At 39.8% G+C, this 22,815-nt stretch overlaps 1 protein-coding gene across 1 annotated transcript in view; it reads left to right on the top strand.

Moving 5' to 3' along the window:
* Positions 1-22,815, top strand: part of WASHC5 (WASH complex subunit 5) — a 60,966-nt gene that overhangs the window by 25,243 nt on the left and 12,908 nt on the right. The window contains exons 10-23 of the mRNA XM_079137499.1: positions 675-802; positions 3,870-3,999; positions 6,810-6,922; positions 8,280-8,446; positions 8,523-8,598; positions 10,062-10,172; positions 11,013-11,153; positions 12,660-12,740; positions 16,406-16,507; positions 17,442-17,621; positions 18,755-18,879; positions 21,071-21,233; positions 21,642-21,744; positions 21,832-21,911. Coding sequence (XP_078993625.1) covers positions 675-802; positions 3,870-3,999; positions 6,810-6,922; positions 8,280-8,446; positions 8,523-8,598; positions 10,062-10,172; positions 11,013-11,153; positions 12,660-12,740; positions 16,406-16,507; positions 17,442-17,621; positions 18,755-18,879; positions 21,071-21,233; positions 21,642-21,744; positions 21,832-21,911 — 1,700 coding nt within the window. The remainder of the gene's footprint in view (positions 1-674; positions 803-3,869; positions 4,000-6,809; positions 6,923-8,279; positions 8,447-8,522; positions 8,599-10,061; positions 10,173-11,012; positions 11,154-12,659; positions 12,741-16,405; positions 16,508-17,441; positions 17,622-18,754; positions 18,880-21,070; positions 21,234-21,641; positions 21,745-21,831; positions 21,912-22,815) is intronic.

Here is a 22,815-nt window from a genome sequence, read left to right as displayed (position 1 = left end):
AAATTAATGTAATAGAAAGCTGCTCTCCCCGCCCTCTCTGGTGCAGCCATTTTCCCGACCTCCCAACCACTTGTCAATCTGTGAACATCCTAGCTAGCTATTGGTTCATCAGTCAGCTTGCAAGTATCCTTCTCCGATATTGGTCCCCTGTTAGCCCAGTGGAATTCAACTGCTTCATGGTAGCTACCTCGCCATCTTTTCTCATGCTTCTCTCTCTCCTCCTCACTTTCTCTATCCTCCTCGCTTTTCCACTCTCTCTAGCGCGTGCCCTTTCTCTTTCCTTTCTCCTTTCCTCTCATTTTCTCTCTTACCCTGCAGGGAGACACTCTGTTTGCTTAATAAACTCCCTTATGTGATTTCCCGTGTCCAGCGTGGTTTCCGTGGGATCCCTTACAGTTAATATAAGCCAACCCCAAAATTCTTATTAACTTTGGAAATTGTTTTATAGCTTGTTTTTCTTCATTCAGGAAGTGACATTCTCTCTCAGATTCAATTGTCACTTAACTGTTTACTTAGACTCTATAGCAATCTATTTCACACCTTGTATTGATAAACATTGTGCTTAATACTTTTTAAACACCTAAAATGAAGGAAAGTACTTGAGAATTTATTTTATTTCATAGGTATTTTCTACACATTTAATAAGTAGATACCTCTTTTCTTCCTATTTCTAGCCTGTGACCCAAACAACAAACGCCTTCGTCAAATCAAGGACCAGATTCTAACAGACTCTAAGTACAATCCCAAGATCCTCTTTCAGTTGCTATTGGATACTGCACAATTTGAGTTTATACTCAAAGAGGTAAAAATATTGAATGAACAATCACCAGAGTCTTAGGTGTTTTTGTGTTTAAAAATATCTTTCAGGATTTAGTTGTTGTGTCACTGATTCAAGCTATAGATTCTTATTTTTTAAAAAGGGCAGGATTAAACATTTAACAAGCATTTTCTACCTACAGTTTTTGAGGCACAAGATTGTGGTGATTACTGTCTAATCAGAGATTCACACTTATGAAAATGTGCAAACTGAAATTTGTGCTCTGAAGGAAAGAAACACACTTCTCTGAGTACCTAAAACAAAGGATCCTAGGCTGTTAGACTCCCTGAGAACAAAAAAGAGCTTCTGAAGAGACCTGGAGAAAGATCTGTCAGAGTTAGCTAAACAAATAGGGAGCATGCTGGAGAACATTTGGGGGACAGGAAAGCAGAGAGAGGTGCACCACATAAGGCCATTGCAGTCACCAGGGGTGATGCCATAAGATTATATCGCCTCGTGACATTGCAGCCATCTAAGTCTATACCAGTGCACCCTTTGGTGTCACACCGTCAGGAAATGGCGTCACTGGGCATATCTGAGAACATACCTGTAATTCAGCATGCATTTCCTCTCAGCTAGGAAAGAGCATAGCCAATTCAAGCCTGAAAGGCCACCAAGCTGCAGGAGAGAAAATAACAGAAAAGTAATACAAAAGGAGGCTGAGAGGTAGGCAGGAGCCAGCCCAGGTTGGACTTGATGGGATTTGTCTTTATTCTAAGAGCCACAAGGCTCTGTTGGAAAAGGTTTGAGTATGGTGGATGATTTACATTTAACAAGGTTCTTGTAAGAACTTTAAAGAATTTGAGGTTGCTGAGGGATAGTCTTCAGTTAGTCTTACCCCTAAAGAAGCCTCTATGGGCATGATAAAAGTGGGAGGTACCTGGGAGTACCCAGGTTCTGTAACAGTAACTGTGGGGTTTGGATCAGGTGGGCTTCAAAACCAGTGCTCATCTTTGCCTTCATCTGGTCAGTTGTACCCTAGATGCTTCTTTGTCTTCCAGGCATGGAAGAATGCTGTATCCCCCTACAAAGTCATTCTAAAGAAGTAGGTACTGTTCATTAACATTTAGCATGTGCTAAATGTTTCCAGTGATTTTGTCTGCATATAATTTTATAAGATCAGAAATATGCTCTTTTGGATTTATTTGATAATTTCAGTGTTTTCTTTCTGAATAGTAAATAATTATTGAATATCTTCTCTGTTCCCAGCTAGGTGCTAAGAATTTAAAACTGAGCAAGGCATGCCCCTTCCATCTGAGCACTTCAGTATATTAAGGAAGAAAGATAGAATAAACCCAGATGAGGAGCCAGGAAAGATCCAGAACAGGAACCAAGCTTTGCATTCAGTGGTCAGAGGCAGTGAGGTTGCCCATAAGGACAATGCCCTTGGGCCTGTTAGAATCATCAACAGTGGCACCATGACCCACATCTGTTTGGTTCAGCATTGTTGCAGAAATCAGGGCAAGTGTAGGCACCTGACTAACCAACTGCACTCCTAAACCTGTCTGTTCTCTGGATTCTGCTGATAGTAATATGGGCCACTTCCTTCTGTCTGCTCAGGTAGAAAGGAGAGAGTAGATAGCCTAAGGGGCACATTGTGAAAGGACTTCAAGAAGAGAAAATTCTGGTAGATAGAAAAAAGAAAATGACCCAATACATGTTGAGCAAGGAAATGATGTCTTTGAATTTCTGACATTTCAACTTGGTTCTTTTATTTCCTCTCTCCTACCTCCCACCCCAACCTTTTGTAGAGTCTGTCTCTTATTTTCCTATAAACACAGTAAGTGAACCTGTGTTTCTTCTAATCTTTATATGACAGTCATTTCCTAATTCAAGGACCACCTGCCATTCCAAATTCTATCTTACACGATAAGAAACCTGTGAGTTCAGTAAGTGTTTGAAGGGCCTGAGGCCATCTGGTCTACCATGAAGACCTCTGGTGATGTTGTGTTGCTGCTTTGCCGTTGTGAAACAGCATTGATTGAGCCCAGTACTCAGGAAGATAGGGTAGGCTTTATCAGTGGTTCTCAGTGTTCTCATCTGATGAATCAATCTGCTGGGTCACTAAGATTCCTCCTCCACAGACCCCACAACATCACACCCAGCCTGGATTCTCTCTCCTACAGATGGACTCTCCCTCCATTGTTCATCTTTTCAATTTTTTTATGTTTGTGAATGAAGAATTTCATAAGAGGAAAATGAGCATTCATGCATATTTACCTTGTTAGAGCCCAATGAAATAAATACTCTACCTCTGTCTGAGAGAGCATGTCATTTAATGAGAAATAAGTAATCTTTTTAAGTTTCTTCCAGGGTAGGATCCTGAGTTATACCATTTTCTCTTCTACCTAAGTCTTAATAGGTTTTAAGTTTTATGCAGAATTGAATTAATAAGCAGAATTGTTGCTTAATATAATAAGAAAGAACCTCTGTAGGTAATTAGTTCATTCCTTGTTCATCTAGCAAGGTAATACTCAAATTTTCCCTAATTAAATGGAAATGACATGAACTGTGTTTGTGGCTCAGTGGTAGAGCACTTGCCTAGCATGTATGAGGCCTTGCGTTCAATCCTCGGCACCACATAAAGATAAATAAATAAAATAGAGGTATTATGTCCAACCACAACTTAAAAAATATATATATATACAAATATATATATTATACATATATATATACATATGTATAAAATAGAATGACAGGAATTGTTGCCTAGAAAGAACCACAGAGCGTGGTCACAGATTTAATTTCACATTAAATTGTTGATTATTCGTGGGCCTACCCAAGACCTGAACTGAATCTTCAGGGCTTAGGCGAGGAATTTGAAAATGTTCAAACCTGCAAGTTGTGCTCATGTGCAGTTGGTCTGAGGATCACAGCCTTAGAGGTAGCCTAGCTTCAATCCTCAATTTCTATAACAGTAATGCTTAAGAGGTGGCATCAAGATCGATGTTAATTTGGAGTGTACATTTTTTATAATAAATTGGCCCCCTTCATAAACCGCCTGATCTGGATTTTCTCTTAAGTAAATAAATCTTCTCTGTCTCATCAACAGATGTTCAAGCAAATGCTTTCAGAAAAACAAGCCAAATGGGAGCATTACAAGAAAGAGGGCTCAGAGCGGATGACCGAGCTTGCTGATGTCTTCTCAGGAGTGAAACCCCTAACCAGAGTGGAGAAAAATGGTAATTGATGAAGAGGGGTGTTGGATGTGTTCAAAATGTACATGCAGACTATGCAAAACCTTAGGAACTGGCCAAGTAAAAATTGTCGGCCATGATATTGTTCTCTTTTAGCTTTGGTAATAAAGGAGTTTAGCTTGGGCTCCTCTAGCCTTGTGTTCCCGTGGGCAGTGTTCATGTCCATGTGGACGTCAGGTTTCATACCTTATCTTTGAAATATGAACCAGGGGTTCTTCTATCTCTGGTTTGTAGATAGGAAATGTTCTGCCTGCCTAGTATACAAATCTCACATATCAGTTAATGTGCATTTGGGGGAAGATTACATAGCTCTTATAATCTCACTTAAGAATATTAATAACTACCAACATAGATCATATCTCAGATTCTTTTTTTAAATTTTTTAAATTAAAAAAAAATTTTTTAGTTGTTGATGGATCTTTATTTTATTCGTTTATTTATATGTGGTGCTAAGAATCGAACCCAATGCCTCACACATGCTAGGCAAGTGCTCTACTGCTGAGCCATAACCCCAACCCCATATCTCAGATTCTTGTCTTCTAATATTGCTTGGTTCTTGTCTGCCAGTGCACCTGGGATCTAGTGGCACAAGAGAGAACCCACAGACTGTTTTTTTTTGTTTTTTTTGTTTTTTTTTTTTTCATTTGTTTATGTATTGTTTTTTTGTGGTACCTGGGATTAAAAGCAGGGCTTTGCTCATGCCAGGCAAGTGCTCTGCCACAGAGCTACATCCTCAGCTGCGGACTTGTTTTTAAAAGAAACGTCTCGAGTTTTAATGGCAATGATTTTGATCCTACTTCTTTTAGGAAATATTGTCTATATGAAAATTTGTGACATTACTTCAGATTTTTATGTGTAAGAACCTTTCAAATTGCCCCCAGAAGACCACTCTGAATTCTAAGCTGTTTTACCTCTTTAATGTTGGTGTTAGCTATCAGATTCATTTTTGATGAAGTTAATTATATAGTAAGATTGCTTAATAGTGTAGCTTTTTATAAAAAATAAATGACTTTGCTATCTTTAACCAATGAGGACTTATGATTATTGTATGTTGACTTTTGTTGATTTATTTCATGCTATTTGTTTGCTGTAAAATATATTTCCAAAACAAATAATTATTCCTACTGGAAAAAGTAAGTTTACAGTGATGTGATGTAGTTGGCAACTTGTTTTGTAAGTGAACATATTATGACTGAAAAACAAGAACCACCTGTAACAATCTGACCAAATTAGTTGACTAGAATCAGGCTCATTAATCTCTGTTACAGTCCTTTCAAGGTCCTTCTAAATACCAGATTGTTTCAGAGGTCATTCACATGATCATGTTCATTTTATGCTTTTTTTTCCTGGCTATACAGTTTTTTATTTATATTTATATATATATAAATATATATTTATATATATAACATATAAATACATATTTATTTATCATATATATATATATATATTTTTTTTTTTTTTTTTTTTTTGTTGTGCTAGGGTTTGAACCCAGGGACTTGGGCTTGCAAGGGAAGCACTCTACCAACTGAGCTATATTCCCAGCTCTATACAGTATATTTTGGCCTAGGAATCTTTGTAATTTGATTCTACAACCCTGTGGGATAAACACCTTTAGACTTGCTCTATGTCTAAGGAACCAAAGCTTAAAAAATGTAATCATTTGCCAAAGACAACAAAGATCAGGGCCTGGATCTAGTTCATGCCTCAGACTTTAAGTCTTGTGCTCTTTCCCCTAATCCACAGCTATGCCTCAGTTCTTAAAAAAAAAAAAAAAAAAAAAAAAAAATCTGGGGCTGGGGCTGGGGCATAGCTCAGTGGTAGAGCACTTGCCTCACATGTGCAAGGCACTGGGTTCAATCCTCAGCACCACATAAAAATAGAGATTGTGTCCATCTACAACTAAAAAAATTTTTTTTAAAAATCTTTCACATACAGATAGCATTCCTCATGCCAATTCCTGAAATAAGTTACATTAAAGTCATTAAGTCTTCTGACTTTAATGGGACTTAAACCGTCCCATTAATAAAAACAAGTGTAGGGAATCAGCCTGGTGGTGCTGGTTCTCCCATTTAATAGCCGTGTGATGAGAGTGTGATTCTTCATTTCTCTAAGCATCAGCCTCCTTATCTGAGAAGTGGCCCACAATCCAGCCTCCATGTTGTGAAGATTAAAGGATACCAGCTTAGAATTCCGCTTCACACACTGGGGTGCTCAGAGCCTGTTCAAGCCCTTCCCTTTCCTGCTGTGTGAACTGCCTTCTGGTTTGTGAAGGCAGATGGCCACCCCCTGAGCTGCTCAGAATTCTCACTCACTTGACTCCTGAAGTTGATCTCCCCTTTGACCTCTAACACAGGCCACCTCATTCCAGCCTGGAAGTCTGCTCACATTGGCCTTCATCCAGATAGAAAGCCCTTCTTCATTTCTCAGACTGTCCAGATCTTTGCCCTCACTCACTTCTCTAGAAAACTCCCCAGTACCTCTGTCACTGGGGAGTTCCTTCCCAACTCTCCTCTGCCACCTCTACCCGCTAGGCACATATTGTTTATAACCCAATGTGGCCCTTTAATCCCTTTCTGTCAAGCTTTATAGATTTAACTATTAATGTAGAAGTTTATCCTATGAGGACACACTCCACATATTTTTGTTGTTGTTTGGAGAATCCTGGAAGCAATGTTAGGCATGTAGTAAAAATTCTATGAATAAGAACTGGATTCATAAAATGATTTCATTAAATTCAAAGCCAGAGCTCCAGGACTTCTGGGTTTCAGTAGTCTTTCTTATTTCTGTATTAATAGAAAATCTTCAAGCTTGGTTCAGAGAAATCTCAAAACAAATATTGTCTTTAAATTACGATGATTCTACTGCTGCAGGCAGAAAAACTGTGCAGCTAATACAAGCTTTGGAGGAGGTAAGAAAAGTCTTTTCAAATTATAGTTCTTGGATCAGGAGTCATGCCTATGACCTACACAACAGCTTGCCCATAAAAATATTAGAGAATATTTCATAAGCAGCAAAAACAATATGAATTAATATGTTCCCACTTCTGTTATCGTCAGTGTCCTAAAATTGGGGCAATAAATTTAGTGAACAGCATGAATAGCATGATAGCAGGAGTCAAGATATTTAACTTGTGGAAACCTGTAGTCTTAGAAGCATAATTTTTATGAAAGCAATTTGGAAATGTTAGGAAAATCGTGATGAGGAGGTAAAAGCAAAAGCAGAACTGTACCTGTATGCCATGTTTAGGTCTGTTAAGAAGTGTGTGCCTGGGGCAAGTTTAGAAATAATTAAGCAAAAATGAAAATAGTTATGTAGTGATCATACACTTATGAAAGGTGCATATCCTTTTCTGGAAAAAAGAAAGTTCTCTAATGACTCAAAAATGATTCTACCCAAAACATTGATTATACCTCACCGCTCCTAAATTTTTAATTGTATATTTAACTAGGTTTGAAATGGAAAATAATAGCATCAGAACATACAAGCATAGACTATTATTTAAACTTCATCTATGCTCATTATCTGTAACACTGTCCAAGTTGGTATGATTGTACATTTTTAGAGATATAATTAGTACTTTTTTCATTTGGCAGACTTTCTTCAGGCTTTTTCTTATTTCTTTGAGGATTTTTAGAATGGCAACACCGTATAATATCCCATTGTTAGCATTCCAGAGTTTCCCATTCCAGAACAATTGCGTGCTTGTACTATTTCTGTTATGTTGTACTATTTCTGTATCCTCCTTGTCAGGAGGATAGTCAGTCTATAGTACACTAGAAACAACTTTGTAAATCTCTAATGCCTTTTATCTTTAGCCTATTTAGTCTGGCATGTTAGCCAGGCCTCTTGAGTTATATACATGAAATTTTTAGGGCATTATGAAATCATTATTTGGTTTTAAAGAGTATACCAAAGGAAAATAATGTGTAAGTACCAACACCTTGGTTGTGATGTAGCTTATTATCTTTATTAAGCAGTGATGCCCAACTTAAGAATTCAGAGGATTTTCCAGTATATGTTTATAGTAAAATGAGAGCATTCATTTATTGTGTCCTATATACACAGGATCAAACTTGATGGAGCATTTTCTAGTCCTAGAAAGTTATACAGCTTTTTATGATTTGGCTTATATGTATTTCTAAAATTATAATTTTGGAATAAAAAGTTTATCAAGAAATTGTCAATAATGTGCCGTATATGAAGTGAGCACTATAAATGAGCTCTGTAAAGGCCAGATTTTTAAACTAAATGTATTTATGTAACAGGTTCAGGAATTTCATCAGTTGGAATCAAATTTGCAAGTGTGTCAGTTTCTTGCTGATACTCGAAAGTTTCTCCATCAAATGATCAGGACCATTAACATTAAAGAGGAGGTCCTAATCACAATGCAGATCGTCGGGGACCTGTCTTTTGCTTGGCAGTTAATTGACAGGTAACATGGACAGACTGACATTTGCCCTCAATGAAGTCCACTGGAGTATATTCTTAGAATTGATTTCTTCTTACAGTTTCACATCCATCATGCAAGAAAGCATAAGAGTGAACCCATCCATGGTCACTAAACTCCGAGCCACATTCCTGAAGGTGAGCAAAGGACCATGCAGTCACGTTCTTGGTTACACCAGGAAGGAGTTGGCCTTCATTCTTGCCTCACTCATTGATCAGCCCAAGGGGCTTCATCCTTTCAGGAAGTTGGATCATTTCAGTATTTTTATAGATTGGAAATTGTTAACAGTTCTTCCACAAACGAAGTTTCAAAAGATTCCAGAACTATTTGAAGTTTGATTAAATAAATTAGAATGTTACAGAATATTGTTTTAAAATAAATAGATATTTTTAAGTTTTATTTGAAAGCACCCAGAAAACCACTCTGGACGCAGGAATTCACACAAGAGATTTTATGAAGCAGACGAACAGAGTGTCTGCCCCTTAAGGGTGAGAGAGAGAGAGAGAGAGAGAGAGAGAGAGAGGATGAGAGGGGGAGGGAGGGAAGGAGAGAGAGAGACAGGGGAGCTATTCTTAAGTAGTGGAAGTTCGAGGGCTAATAACAGTCTGACCAGAAACTGATGAGAACGTTTAAAAGTTCACAGGCTAACCATCTAGGAAGGTAAGGAGTTATCTCAATTAATTATTCACAATCAGTAACAATCTAGGTTATAAAATGGTGTGTGGGGGGCACAGAATCAAGGGAGAAATGGCTGCAGCCTTGTTAACCCATTGTCCCTTCATTACTAGTATACTAAAAATGTGACTCCTTTGCTTCCTTTATTCCTCAGATATGAAATAAATTCTTTTATTTATTCATTTAAAAAAATTTTATTGCGCCTCCACTACAAACTAGTCTATACTCTAAAGATGAAGGAATAGTGATGATCAGCACCAGCATGTTCTTTACTCTCAAGATCTTTTCAGAGCATAATAAGTGAACAAGTGAACTGTTGTCTTCTAACAGTTACCAGATGTATCAATTCCAGGATGTACTTTTTTTATATATTTTAACATCTCTCGTTTTAAATAGGTTTTATAATGGATGTCATAGCACAGTTTAGTGGTCAGCATTTTCTTTCTTTCTGAGTGGTACATAAAATAATGGCACTTCTCATACTTGATGGCATCTTAGGTTGGATGAATTCAGTATCAATCAGAATGTCTGATTTCCACAGAGGAGTAGTTGTCTCTTTAGCCTGGTGGCTCTCAAATTTGAGCATGCTCCAGAAACACCTGGAGGGCTTATTGCAACACAGATCATAGGACCCCACCCCTGGAGCTTCTGAAGTCAGTCTTGGATGGGATCCCACAATCTGCATGTCTAAAAGTTCCCAGGTGATGCTGATGCTGGTGATCCAGGGACCACACTTTAAAAGCCATTGCTGTAATAGGTAACTCTAATTTTTTTTTAAAAATGTATTGTCAGAAACTATTCATGACATTGACAAGGTTTGGTGGTTGTTGCCCTCCATTGTGTAAGGCCCAGCTGCATTTTCTGGAAAGAGATTTCTAGGACTTTTTAAAAACAGAAACAGTAATGTATCTTATTTTTCTAACAGCTCGCCTCTGCCCTTGACCTGCCTCTTCTTCGTATTAATCAAGCAAATAGCCCTGACCTTCTCAGCGTGTCTCAGTATTATTCTGGTGAATTGGTGTCCTACGTGAGAAAGGTAAGAAGTGCATGAAGGTGATTTTTGCTCTGATTGGCTAACTGCTATTTTAAATACAGAAGTACTATTGGGCCTTGTAAAATGTGCTTTTGTTCCTTTCCTTTTTTTTAAACTTCATTCCAGAAATGAGTAATACTTGCAAATAAATGTATTCTTGCTACTGTAGACATGCAGGTGTTTTTACTTTCAAAGAATTTTTGTGCCTATTTTTTAAATGCTGATGGTATTGACCTCCATTTTATAGATGCGGAAATGGAGGAACAGAGATTATAGTAGTGTCTTCAAAGTCATAACTGGTTGGTGAAAGAGATCTAGATCCAACATAGCCTTGTCTGAACTTAATTCAAGCTTTCATGAGGATTTTGATCCTCATTTCAATAACTGATGGTCCAAGAAGAAGCCAGACAGTCCTGGTTCAAAATTTATCTGTCACATGCTAATAGAGTATTCTACAGTGATGGTCTTGATATCTTGGAACTTCAGTTTTCATTTTTCCTTGCAGTGCTGGGGATCAAACCCAGGGCCTCACGCATGCCAGGCAAGCACTTTTATCACTGAGCCACATCACCAGCTCTGAACCTAAACCTTTTAAAAATCCTTTTGCAGCACTTTGAAGGATTATTTTTGTTCTGTGAGCAGTTAACATTTGAAGGAAGGGAGTCTGCACCTGGTATCAGTTAGGAAAACCGCTCTGCTCAGTTTTTCAGCATCACTTCCTGTAGGCAGTCTGCTGCTTGTGCACATGGGGGCCCTTTTTCTTACTGTCATCCTAATATTTGACAGCTAAGAAAAATGAAATTAAGGTGTTCAGTTGTATTTCTTCTTTCTCTGTCCTTACAGGTTTTGCAGATCATCCCAGAAAGCATGTTTACATCTCTTCTAAAGATCATAAAGCTTCAGACCCATGATATCATCGAAGTGCCTACCCGCCTGGACAAAGACAAGCTGCGGGACTATGCTCAGCTTGTCCCTCGATATGAGGTGCCATGTTGTCTCGACTTCTGTCTTTTCATACTTAAAACTAAAAGCCATGAACTATCACAGGCCTGTGTCACCTGCCATGACCTGGGACCACCAGACTAATTCTGATTCATATTCTCATGCTCTTAGTGATAACCAGGGTTTACCTTTTGAGTATAATCACACCTTTATTCTCTCTCTCTTTTTTTTTTTTTTTTTTTTTTTTTGTGGTGCTGGGGATTGAACCCAGGGTCTTGTGCTTTTTGAGGCAGGCACTCTACCAACTGAGCTATATCCCCAGCCCACACCTTTATTCTTGACATCTGGTGTCATTTAAGGCCTCACTTGCCTGAACGTTCTCAGTGAAAGTTAGCTTCACTTCTCTCTAGAAAAAAATGGTCACTTTGTTCTAGAACTATCTTGGTAAATCCACCCTTGTTCTCCTCAGGCTAGATTACCTACACCTTCACAATCAGGTTCCTCCTTTGTACAGATGCTCCTCAACTTACAATGGGATTATGCCCTAATAAACCCATCATAAGTTGAAAATATCTTAAGTTAATGCATTTAGTACACCTAACCTCTGAACATCCACCTACTTAAAACGTGCTCAGAACCCTTAGTCAGCTTGCGCGGGCAGAATCGTCTGACAGCCTGTTTTACATTAAGGCTTTGCCCCTCCTGTGTAACCTGTTGAATGCTGCTCTGTGAGAGAAAAGCAGAATGGTTGAATGGGATGCTTCTGCACCCTCCTAAAGTTAAAAATCATGGGTGGGGCCATCCTAAGTTTGAAACTATCTAGACACAAACCAGTGGCTCCAATCTATAATCCATTAAGAGTTTCCTACAGGCAGACGTTTAAGCCCACCCAATAATTAAATGGGCTCAGAGGCTGTTTTCCCCAAATACCTCTGCTTTTCTATCTTAAAATTTTCTGATCTTAAAATTTAAAGATATGAAAAGTAAAATCGAGTGAAAATTTAAAATGTCATGTCCAGTTTCAGATTCCCATTCTTTGACACATATCCAAAAAATATGTCAGAAATTTAGAAAATCAAGCTTAATATTTCTGTGTTTGATTTTTGTGATTGAAAACTGTAGCATCTGTTTACCTATCAGTGTCTCCTGGAGGTGCTGGAAAAGAATGTGGAGACCACTGAAGGGGAGATCACTCCTCAGTCTCCACTATTCTTTTTCAGCTGGAAGGGACCCTCCCTATTGAGTCCTGCCCTAAATTTTAGATGTGAGACACTGAAGTCCAAAGAAGGGACAGTACTTTGTGAAAGCTTGGAGAATAGATGGACGTCTTCTGACTCACTCAACAGCTCCAACAGTGGGCTTCACTAATGCCCCAAAGCCTTACTTCTGTCCAGGGCACCTGGGCACTGGTGTTCTTTACAAAGCCACACATCCATTTCCTGATGCTTTGCCTAACCCAGGACTATACGCCAGTTATTTTAACCTTCCCTAAAAATGTCGACTGTTTTATCCCAACTGCTTCATGATACCTCTTTTTCTTTGTTAAAGGTTGCCAAGCTCACCCATGCTATATCCATTTTTACTGAAGGCATCTTAATGATGAAAACGACTTTGGTTGGCATCATCAAGGTCAGTGTCTTGATTCTGGTCTCTGTGACGTTGTGGTTAGTTGTTTGGATTTTTCTGGTGATTATCACTCTTGGAACAGGGAATGATGTTACCATGTGCAGTTTCTCATCCTGATTTTGGGTTTTACCTCACATGTTGATAAAGGAAGGAAGCATTATATTTATTGCTCATAATAATGAAAGTAATCTTCTGGTATAATCTTGGAATTTCTTCTAGTTCTGGGACAAAAAAACCGTTGAGGTATTAGTAACTGTTTTGCGCAGGAGTTATTTAAAACTAAGAAAAATCTGTTACACTGAATTTTTGTCATAGCAAAGAAAACAAAATGGCTCAATTTTCTTAGGTATAATTGCTTTTTGCTTTTTATTTTTCTCTCCATCACTGTTTCTTCTTCTTTTTTTAGTGTTTTTATTTTGCACCCAGGTGAGGAGTGTTAAGATAATTTTACCCTCTGGTCACAGACTGTTGTCCCCACTGACACATGCAACCTTCTCTCCTATTTTCTTTCTTTCTTCTTCTCTTCGACTCCTCTGTCATTCCTCATAGCAAACACTCTGTGTCTGAGACATACTGAGGACCTTTATTTAATTCATTTATTTATATGTGGTGCTGCGGGTCAAACCCAGTGCCTCATACATGCTAGGAAAGTGCTCTACCACTGAGCCACAACCCCAGCCTCTCATTTTCAGTAAATGGTATTATCGTATGTGTGCTTGTATTTCTGGTTCCTCTAAATCAGTGTGCTCTCATTCTTTTTCCAACTTTTCTTACTGGTTATTGCATTTGAAATTTATTTATGTTGCTATAGATCAGATACTTGATTGCTTACTGCTACATAGAATTCCACACTTTACTGAACCAGACAGACACCTCTTCTCCCATTATCACAACCACCGTTACAATGAACCTCTCTGAGCACGTCCCCACTCCATGCTTGTGCAGGAATTTCCCTGAAGTGGACATACCTAGGAATGGCATCTTAGGACTTAGGGCCTCTTTGTACTTACTTTGTCTGCATACCACTAACTTGCCCTTTGAAATGACTATTTCCTGGGCTCCACCCACATCTTGGCCATTGTTTGATGTTATCCTCTTTCTGATTTTTTGCTCAAGGAGTATGAAGCAATATCTCATTGATGTTTTAATTTGAATCCTGTGATGACTCATGATGTCCCGTTCACATAGTTCATCATACTTTTATTTTTCCACTTATCTGACATGAGAAGAATTGGAACATTTTTTATTTTTTTAAACTGTATAACTATTGAATTTCCATGTAAATATAAAACAAAACACAAAAACACAGAGGAAACAAACCTAAATACAAATGGAACATTAGTGTATGTCTTCTGAAAATATACTTAGAATAAATAAATAAATAAATAAAATGTCATTGTGCCCCTGAAATTTTAATAGACTCTGCTTAACATTTCTTTAGACCTGAAGCCAAATTAATTAAGATGATGTGCAAAGAATACACATGCTGGTTATTTACTCCCAATTAATCCGTACATATGATGAGCCCTGGCAATGCATAGTGGCTGGTAGAGGAAGAATGCAATAAGACTTAACAATTAGCGATAATTAAAGTAAAACTGCTTAATAAAATGTAAATCTTTGCTACAGTCTTTTGGAAGGAATACCATACTAACCAAGCTCATTCAACCAGTAGACTCTGCCAGTCCCATAACAACAACTTAAGACTGTTAGAAGGAATTCTGTGACCTCACTAATCTTTAATCTTAGCATGTTAAGGATATGTTTCAAAACCTTACAAAAGTATAGGTTCACTGTGCTGAGAAAGACTTCAAACCATTGAGCTATACAGAGATATGCATGAGCATTCATTGTTAGAGGCGGACAAAAGAAAAAAGGAAAGAATCTAAACAGCCATTGGTAGGGGAATGGCTAAGTATGTCATGACACAATCATACTGTGGATTGCTCTGCTTTTGGTCAAAAAGAATTTGCCCCTGGATAGTTTTCAAGATAGAAAATGAAAAAAGGAAATTGTAGGACAACAATTATAGCAATCACCATGTTATGGTGTGTTGCATGCACACACACACATATACATGTATATGAATTTATGTTTAAACACACATGTATGCATATGGTCCCATTTAGATTTGTGTAATCAAATATGTGTGTAGATGAACATTTCTATGGATGAATGAAGGGAGGAAGGTCTGGAGGATGCACATGAAAGCTGTTAACTCTGCTGACTCGGGAGGAGGATAGAAACGTGAGGAAGGGGCTGGGTGCTAAGACTCTCTAGCTGTGAACACTTCTGCAGAGAGTGGAAAGAGCCCCATGAGAACTTTAGGTCAGGAACACATTGAACTCTGTGTCACTGAATCTCTTCTTTGTGGTGTGTGTGTGCTAGAGACTAAACTCAAGGTCTCAGATGTGAAAGCACATACACTTCCACTGAGCTACACCCAGACCCTAGGTCTGCCCTTCCTGGGAGTATTTCTTTGAATGTTCTTTGAATGTTTGACTTTGTTCTCACTGATTATATATATTTATAATTTTTTATTAGAAAATAAAGTACAGATATTAAGTTGCAGAAGTAATTGTATTTATTAGATTATTAGATTATTATGAGGTACACACCACTCATTCTGATCACCATGTAAGTCAAGAAATCTAATTAGCCACCCCTACTCCCGTGTCCCCACCATGTGCCCTGACCTAATCTCGGCCTCTCCCTTTACGGTTTCAGTGTTCGAGGGTAAGTTTCTACACACTATAGTTTGAAAAACTCTCTGAAGTCTGTTGACATAGGTTTCTCCTCCAGTCCCTTCTTTCCTCTCAGTTGATCTGCTGCAGAGCCCAGGCCTTTGCCCCTCAGCTCTGCACAAGTCTGGGTGTAGTTCCCGTGTTTCTCTGACTTCTGTATTTTTCTGCAACTTCCACTACAGTGGTCATCTTCGAAGTTTAAATATAGTCAAAGGCAGATGGGACCTACCAGTTGTCTTGTTAACCTTAAAAATAATTGTTCTTTTCAGATTAAAAGGAAAAGAAACAAGTCTCAGGGAGTGGGCTAAAACCATTTGATGTTCTGTGGATCTGACAGGAGAATTATTTAGGGAATTACAATAGCTTTCTCATTGTAGAAAAAAATAAATAAATAAAATAAGTATAGACTTTGATAGCAGATTTGCTTTCCTGTTTTAGCATCCTAATTATAAATAGCATCCTAAGAATGTTGAAAGAATAAAAACTACTCCACTTAGAGTGGTGCAACCCAGAACTGGAGTGTGCTCACCTGGAGACAGGTACCCTGAGGTGACATCAGGAGGGAAGATGAGCGGCTGAATGCAGCGCAGGCCCTTGGTTCCACTGCCCTTTCCTGTGATAAGAAAAGGCACTTTACGTTTATGAAATGATGAAATGTGAGGCGATTAAAAACTTTCGTACTCGCTAACTTTGACATACCATATTATAAATTATCTCACGAAGCTTGCTGAGGTGAAGGGCATCATGAAGAGGTGATGGCTTAGTAATTCTGTCCAAGCTGCTTAAGGTCAATAGGACAGGAAAGGGAAAAAGTCCAAATCAGTTAGGGAAGAAGTAGGAAAATGCTGTAGTACCTTCTGGAAATTGCTTTTCCTCGGGATTTCTTCAAAACTGGCTTTTTCCTAACTCGTGGTTTGCACTTAGGTGGATCCAAAGCAGTTACTGGAAGACGGAATAAGGAAGGAGCTGGTTAAACGGGTTGCTTTCGCCCTTCACAGAGGACTGATATTCAACCCCCGAGCCAAGGTACCAGGTGACCGAAGTGGGTCCGTCCTGTTCTCACTTGGCTGACAGCGTGGACGAGAACGCCACTTGTAACCAGACCTTTCCTCCTCTCCCCTTACAGCCAGTGTGACCTTCAGTGCCTACAACTGATAAGCTCTTTGGGCCTATATTATAATCCATTTGTGTTATGAGGAAATCCTTTTTTAAAACCAGTGCTTCTTTCCTTCGCCTGTAGATCCCTAAGTTTAAGAACTGAAGTTTATGATTCAGAGACTTTTTATTACCATTTTTATTTTTTGAGGTACTAGGTATCAAACCCAGGGCCTCACATGTTCTGGACTACACTCTACCACTGAGCTACATCCCTACCCCTTTTTATTTATCTTTGAGACTGGGTGTTACTATGTTGCTCAGGCAGGCATTGAACTTGCAGTCCCCCTAACTTAACCTCTCAAGTGTCTGGGATAAGAGGCACAAGTCTCCATGCCTGGCTCAGTTACTTTTTATAGTTAAAAAAATTTATTAACCCTAAAGCCGACAGGAACTATGAAGACTATAACTTTTTATTTTTGTTTTATCTATTGGGAAATATGGTAATTTTTCTCATGTCCTGAAATTTATATAGTATTTTTCAAATCAATGAATTCAATTTAAAATATTTTAAGGGTTCTAAGATTAAATTTGTTCATCAAATGATATATGAGCAATCACCATCATTCATTGTTTATATTCCTTTATAGGAAACTTTCTTCTCAAAGGAACACAATCTATTATTTGCTAAATATATGACATCTCTTGCCACTTGGCCAAGGTGAAGTCAGAAAGTTTCTACAGTTTAAACTATATCTTAAACTGTGACTGTGGTTCCTTATTTGGGTTATTACTTAAAAGTCTAATGAGGTATTTGTAGTTGATAATCTTTTGGAATATAGCTTGCATTTCCTCTTTTGCACAGCCAAGTGAACTCATGCCCAAGCTGAAAGAGTTGGGAGCTACCATGGATGGATTCCATCGTTCTTTTGAATATATACAGGACTATGTCAACATTTATGGTCTGAAGATTTGGCAGGAAGAGGTCTCTCGTATTATAAATTACAATGTGGAACAAGAGTGTAATAACTTCTTAAGAACAAAGGTATTTAATAATTTTAAAGTTCTTGATTTTATTAGGTATTTTTGACATTTAAAATATACACTCTAAATCTCGGAGGTGCCAACAAGAAAGTTTATTTAAATAGATACTCAAAATCAGTAAGCACTAGATGGTCTTAGTACCATGAGGGCACCTTCAGGAGCCATCAGGGTAGCAGAGAAGTTGACGTGGCACCTGACCTCAGGGAGCTTTCTGCCCCATGGAGAAGGCAGACATAATTACATGGCTACAGAACGGGGCTGGTTGCTGTAACATTACAGCCCAAGTGAGCCCACTTCTTCTGAGCACAGAAGACTTGGCACTTCTTGAACAGGGTACGTACCTGGTCATTCTGTGCTTACCCTGGTGAGGAGCACCAGGCTTCTGCAGCAGCGGCACCGGAAGTCCAAGGGTCCGCCTTCCTCACCTTCTCAGCAGCACTTCCGCCATTGTGTGAGTGGGAAGGTCTCATCGCGGTTTTGAGTTGTGATTCCCTAATGACTGGTGACCTTGAACGCCTTTTCATGTGCTTACTGGCCATTTTAGGAAAACGCCTTTTTAAGTTTTTTTTTTTAGATATTTTAAGTTGTAGATAGACACAATACCTTCATTTTATTTATTTATTTTTATTTGCTGCTGAGGATCGAACACAGTGCCTCACTTGTGCGAGACATGTGCTGTACCGCTGAGCCCCAGCCCCTCTATTTAAGTATTTACCCATTTAATTTTTTTTAATTGGGCAAAGAAAGAGCCCCGAATTCATAAGTACCAGTGCCGAGATTTCTACAGTCAACAAGGAGCCACTGCAGATTTTTAGGTGAAGGCTGACATGACATTCTCAAAAGTTTATCCACTGTCTTCAAACGTTATGATATTTCAGGGTTTTATGTTGTATTGATGCACATCAACTCATAAGACAAAAACCCACATCCCTTCTCACCTTTCCTTACTTGCCTCACTTTTTCACAAATACTTCTTTTTTTATGAGTGTGACCTATAGCATTTCTGGGAGGCTATTATTAAGTTTCCTCTTCAAAACCAAGGAATATTCATTGTCACTTTTCATTCAATTTTATCTTTGTAAAATTATGGGGAAATGAATAACTGTACTAAATATTTATGGTTTTGTTCTCTAGATTCAAGACTGGCAAAGCATGTACCAGTCCACTCACATTCCAATACCAAAGTTCCCCCCTGTGGATGAATCCGTAACATTTATTGGTCGACTCTGCAGAGAAATCTTGAGGATCACCGACCCAAAGTAGGTGTTTCTAGATTCTGCTGAGCCTTGAGCCCCATGGACAACCTCATCTGTACCTGTGTCACTGTGGCACACACCCTGGATCCAGCCCCTTGTCATCTCATATTCTGACCCTTGAAGGTGACCTTGTTGCTTAACCCAGCAGTAAACACTAACATCTGTGGCGCACTGACCTGTGCGCTCTTCTCAACACAGAACACATCTGTGTGTCTACACGTTATCATAATCTTGGAGGTCAGCATTATTATTATTATTCCCATTCTAAGTGTGAAATAACTGAGGCACAGGAAAGGTTACTCATTTGCACAACATCACGTAATTAAGAAATGGTGGACCCAGAATACACAGTAGGCCCTCTGCCCCTGGAGCTCAGCCCTGTTGAACAGCAGACCACATAGCTTTGTGTACAATGAATCCCATCTATAGTCACATCATGTGGGTCTGCATTAGCAGGGACTGGGCAAAGAGATCATTAAAACTACCCTTGACAATATTTTAGGTGGGCACCGTGTTAGAGACTGGCATGCTGCCTCTCAGTCCAATTGAGAAATTTCCTCCCTTTTCTTCATTTGAACCTCAGGAAAAACAGCTGGCACTAAGTCCAGCTGATGGAAGAACAGGTTCCTGTCTTCTGTTTCAGGTTGCCCCAGGCACATGCTCACCAGGCAGAATGATTGGTCAGTAACCCAAGAAAATACGATTCTCTTCTTTCTCCACCTATGCTCATATAGTGGAATTTGTACCACCGTATAATCCAGACTTATTTTGTCCTTTAAAACTTGGGAAAGTTGACAGATTATTTATAATATTTGTCTAAAATTTTCAGCAGAAATAAGGAATTTTGTCTATGACTTATGGGCCAAAAAGAGTAAATGTTTCAAAAAGTTTTGTTGCTCCTCCTCTCTTGGTACCCAGGAGTCAAATCAGAAAATGGCCCACCTCGTGCTCTGTTTATACACAGAGAGGATTAGGCCTGAGTGGGCTTCTCAGGTCACATATGATTTCATCATCAGACCTGGGAGGGAGCTCTCGGGGACACAGTCAAAGAGCCACTCTGGGTGCTGGGACACTTTTGAGGCCTGAAAGCAGAAGTTGACTGTAGTTCTGGAAATCACCTTGTTTTATTTTCTCCATTTACTTCCAAATTTAACCTCCCTGGGGCTCTTTTAGCAACTCCCAGACCCCATTCAGGTGGCGGTGGTTTTTAGAAAGCGGGGCCTTATCTAGGGAGCTTGTTAAATACAGGGGCTAGAGCTTTGCCCAGATCTTCTGATTCTCCAGGAGTGGAAAGTGGGCATCTGTGGGTTTTTTATACATTTTTTTTAATGTGTGTGTGTGTGTGTGTAGTTTTGTTGTTGTTGTAGATTGACACAGTACCTTTATCATATTTGTTTTTATGTGGTGCTAAGGATCGAACCCAGTGCCTCCCAGGTGCTAGGCAAGGCTCTATCCCTGAGCTACAACCCCAGCCCCAACATCTCTTTTTAACAAGCTGTGCAAGTGGTTCAGGGCCCTCCCCTAAAGTCTGAGAGCCAAAGGTGTGAAGGGTGCAGGGTTAGAGCCAGGCCCTTCAAGCCTCAGCTCTCTGTAAAATGAGGGTTAAACAGCTTGCACTTCAGAGGTGCTCTAAGGGCGACACAGGGCAGCCCTGAGCGCTTGGTGGATGCTGCTGGTTGTCATCATGGTCATCGTCATAGCCACACCTGAGTGTAAAAGGAAGCCTGGGGGGTGCTCAGAAGATGGGATCTGCATGTTTAAGGAGCTCTGTCATCACTGTCGTCACTGCCTAAGATGTTAGTGCACGAGGATCCTCAGTTCCTTTGTTGCCAAATTGAACAGAGATGCTAGGCTGTGTCTTGTCCTCCGTCCTGTAGAGGCAGCTGGCTGACAGCAGAGCCTAACCTTGTCTTCTCAACATGATTCCAAACCGATGACCCTACCCAGTAGCAAGGAATGATGGAATGCTTAGGTCTGCCAAGGAGGGAAGGGGCCCAGCTGATTTGCCCTGTGGTCCACTGGGGCCAGGGGATCACTGTGCAGATCCACCGGGTGCCTAGACGCAGAGTTAGAAAACACGAGTCACGTGACTGTTGCTCTGCGCATTCAGTGCCCTGGATTCTGATGAGTCCATGTCTTCAGGATGAATTCTGAGCTGCTCTGGGGCTTTTGTTTTGTTTTGCTTTGGTGTTAGGATGACATGTCACATAGACCAGCTGAACACCTGGTATGATATGAAAACTCATCAAGAAGTGACCAGCAGCCGCCTCTTCTCAGAAATCCAGACCACCTTGGGAACCTTTGGTCTAAATGGGCTGGACAGGCTTCTGTGCTTCATGATCGTGAAAGAGCTTCAGGTGAACCTGGGCTGGGCAGGCCTGGCTCCACGGGGACAGGAGAGGACAGCTTGTAGGGCCAGCTAAACCCATGTGCCTTTTCTTTTGTGCTTTCCTGTACTGATGTCAGACACACTTGATTCTTACTGGGTAAATAAGAACAGAGAGTAAGCTAGAATTTCTTTGGCCATCCTGGTATTGGTATGGGTAGACTGCTTTGGGGAGTTTCAGCTTGGGAAGATGAGGTGTTTTATCTTTGAAGTCAGTAATTCCTCCCCACAAGAACCTGAGCTGCTGCCGTCCTGTCTGCCTATTTAGAGGCTGTGTGGCTCAGGCGCAGTCTGTTCTGCACAGCAGTTGAGTAAACTGGAGTGTGTATTCTTTCTGTTCATTATGTTTGGTTCTTTAATCACACATTCCTCTTTTTAGAATTTCCTCAGTATGTTTCAGAAAATTATCCTGAGAGACAGAACTGTTCAGGATACTTTAAAAACCCTCATGAATGCCGTCAGCCCCTTAAAGAGCATTGTAGGTAAGTGTCCTGAGACAAGTCAAGGTGGAAGTGATACTATGGCCTTTCTGAATTTACTAAGTAGAAAATTATTTTTTAATTTTTCAGCAAATTCAAATAAAATTTATCTTTCTGCCATTGCCAAAACACAGAAGATTTGGACCGCTTACCTTGAGGCTATAATGAAGGTATGTTCTGGAGAAGGGAATACTATGTTTTTAGCTCATTTTCTTGTTCTTTGTTGGTCAAAAAAAAGCTACTCTTCTCTCTTTTGTGATTAAAACATAAACATTCTACTTTATTGTTATTTCTACATTCACTTATTCCTTTGCTTCCCCTCCGGGCTGTTATTGGCTAGGCTTTTTATGGGCCTGTTGCTTCCCTCTTGCTCAGGAAAACTAGTTCTTTTTGATATGCCTTTGGCCAGAGATGCTTTCAGACAAGGAGCTGGACATTTTCTTCCAAGTTTTTTTAATGGACTCATCTGTCCATTTACAGCCCTGGGGTGCTGCAAGGAGCTGTCAGAACAGGACGTCTGTCCCTCGCCCCTCCTCTGTCTGCGAGGATGTTGGGAAGGCGGGTCCTCAGGGTCGTACATTATACTTACCACTGAATAAAAGTGTCTTTGGAAATGAGGACGAATAAAAGTGTCTTTGGAAATGAGGCATGAGGAATTCATTGGCTGGGTGGAAGTCCAGCTTCTTTTAGAATCCAGTCACTTCCTTCCTCCCTCACCTGTGGCTGTATGCCCTGGGCCCCTGCATCTCTGCATGTCCCTCTCTCACCGTTTGACACCCAGGTGTTCAACTCCACTTCACTGAGCACCTGTTAAGTACAAGGCCTTGTCAGTGGCTGTGAGAGAGTTAAAGGAAACGCTTTATGTCCACTCACAAAGCGTTTACTCCAGTGGGGAGGAGATTTCCTGTGGAGAACGAGGATTCATGGGTCAGGTATGTCACGCCAGGGAAGAAGTCTAGAATGCACTGGAATCCACCTCCATTCTCTCATTCCCACTCGTAGAAGCCATGGTGCTCGGGGGGTGTATCAGTCAGGCTCATAATTTATTTCGTGTAAGTTCAGTGCATAGTTTTT

This window comes from Sciurus vulgaris (assembly GCF_902686455.1).
Source record: "Sciurus vulgaris genome assembly, chromosome: 1".
Classification (NCBI taxonomy): Eukaryota; Metazoa; Chordata; class Mammalia; order Rodentia; family Sciuridae; genus Sciurus; species Sciurus vulgaris.
Note: the sequence above shows the minus strand (reverse complement) of the source record. Positions and strands in the feature narration are given on the sequence as shown.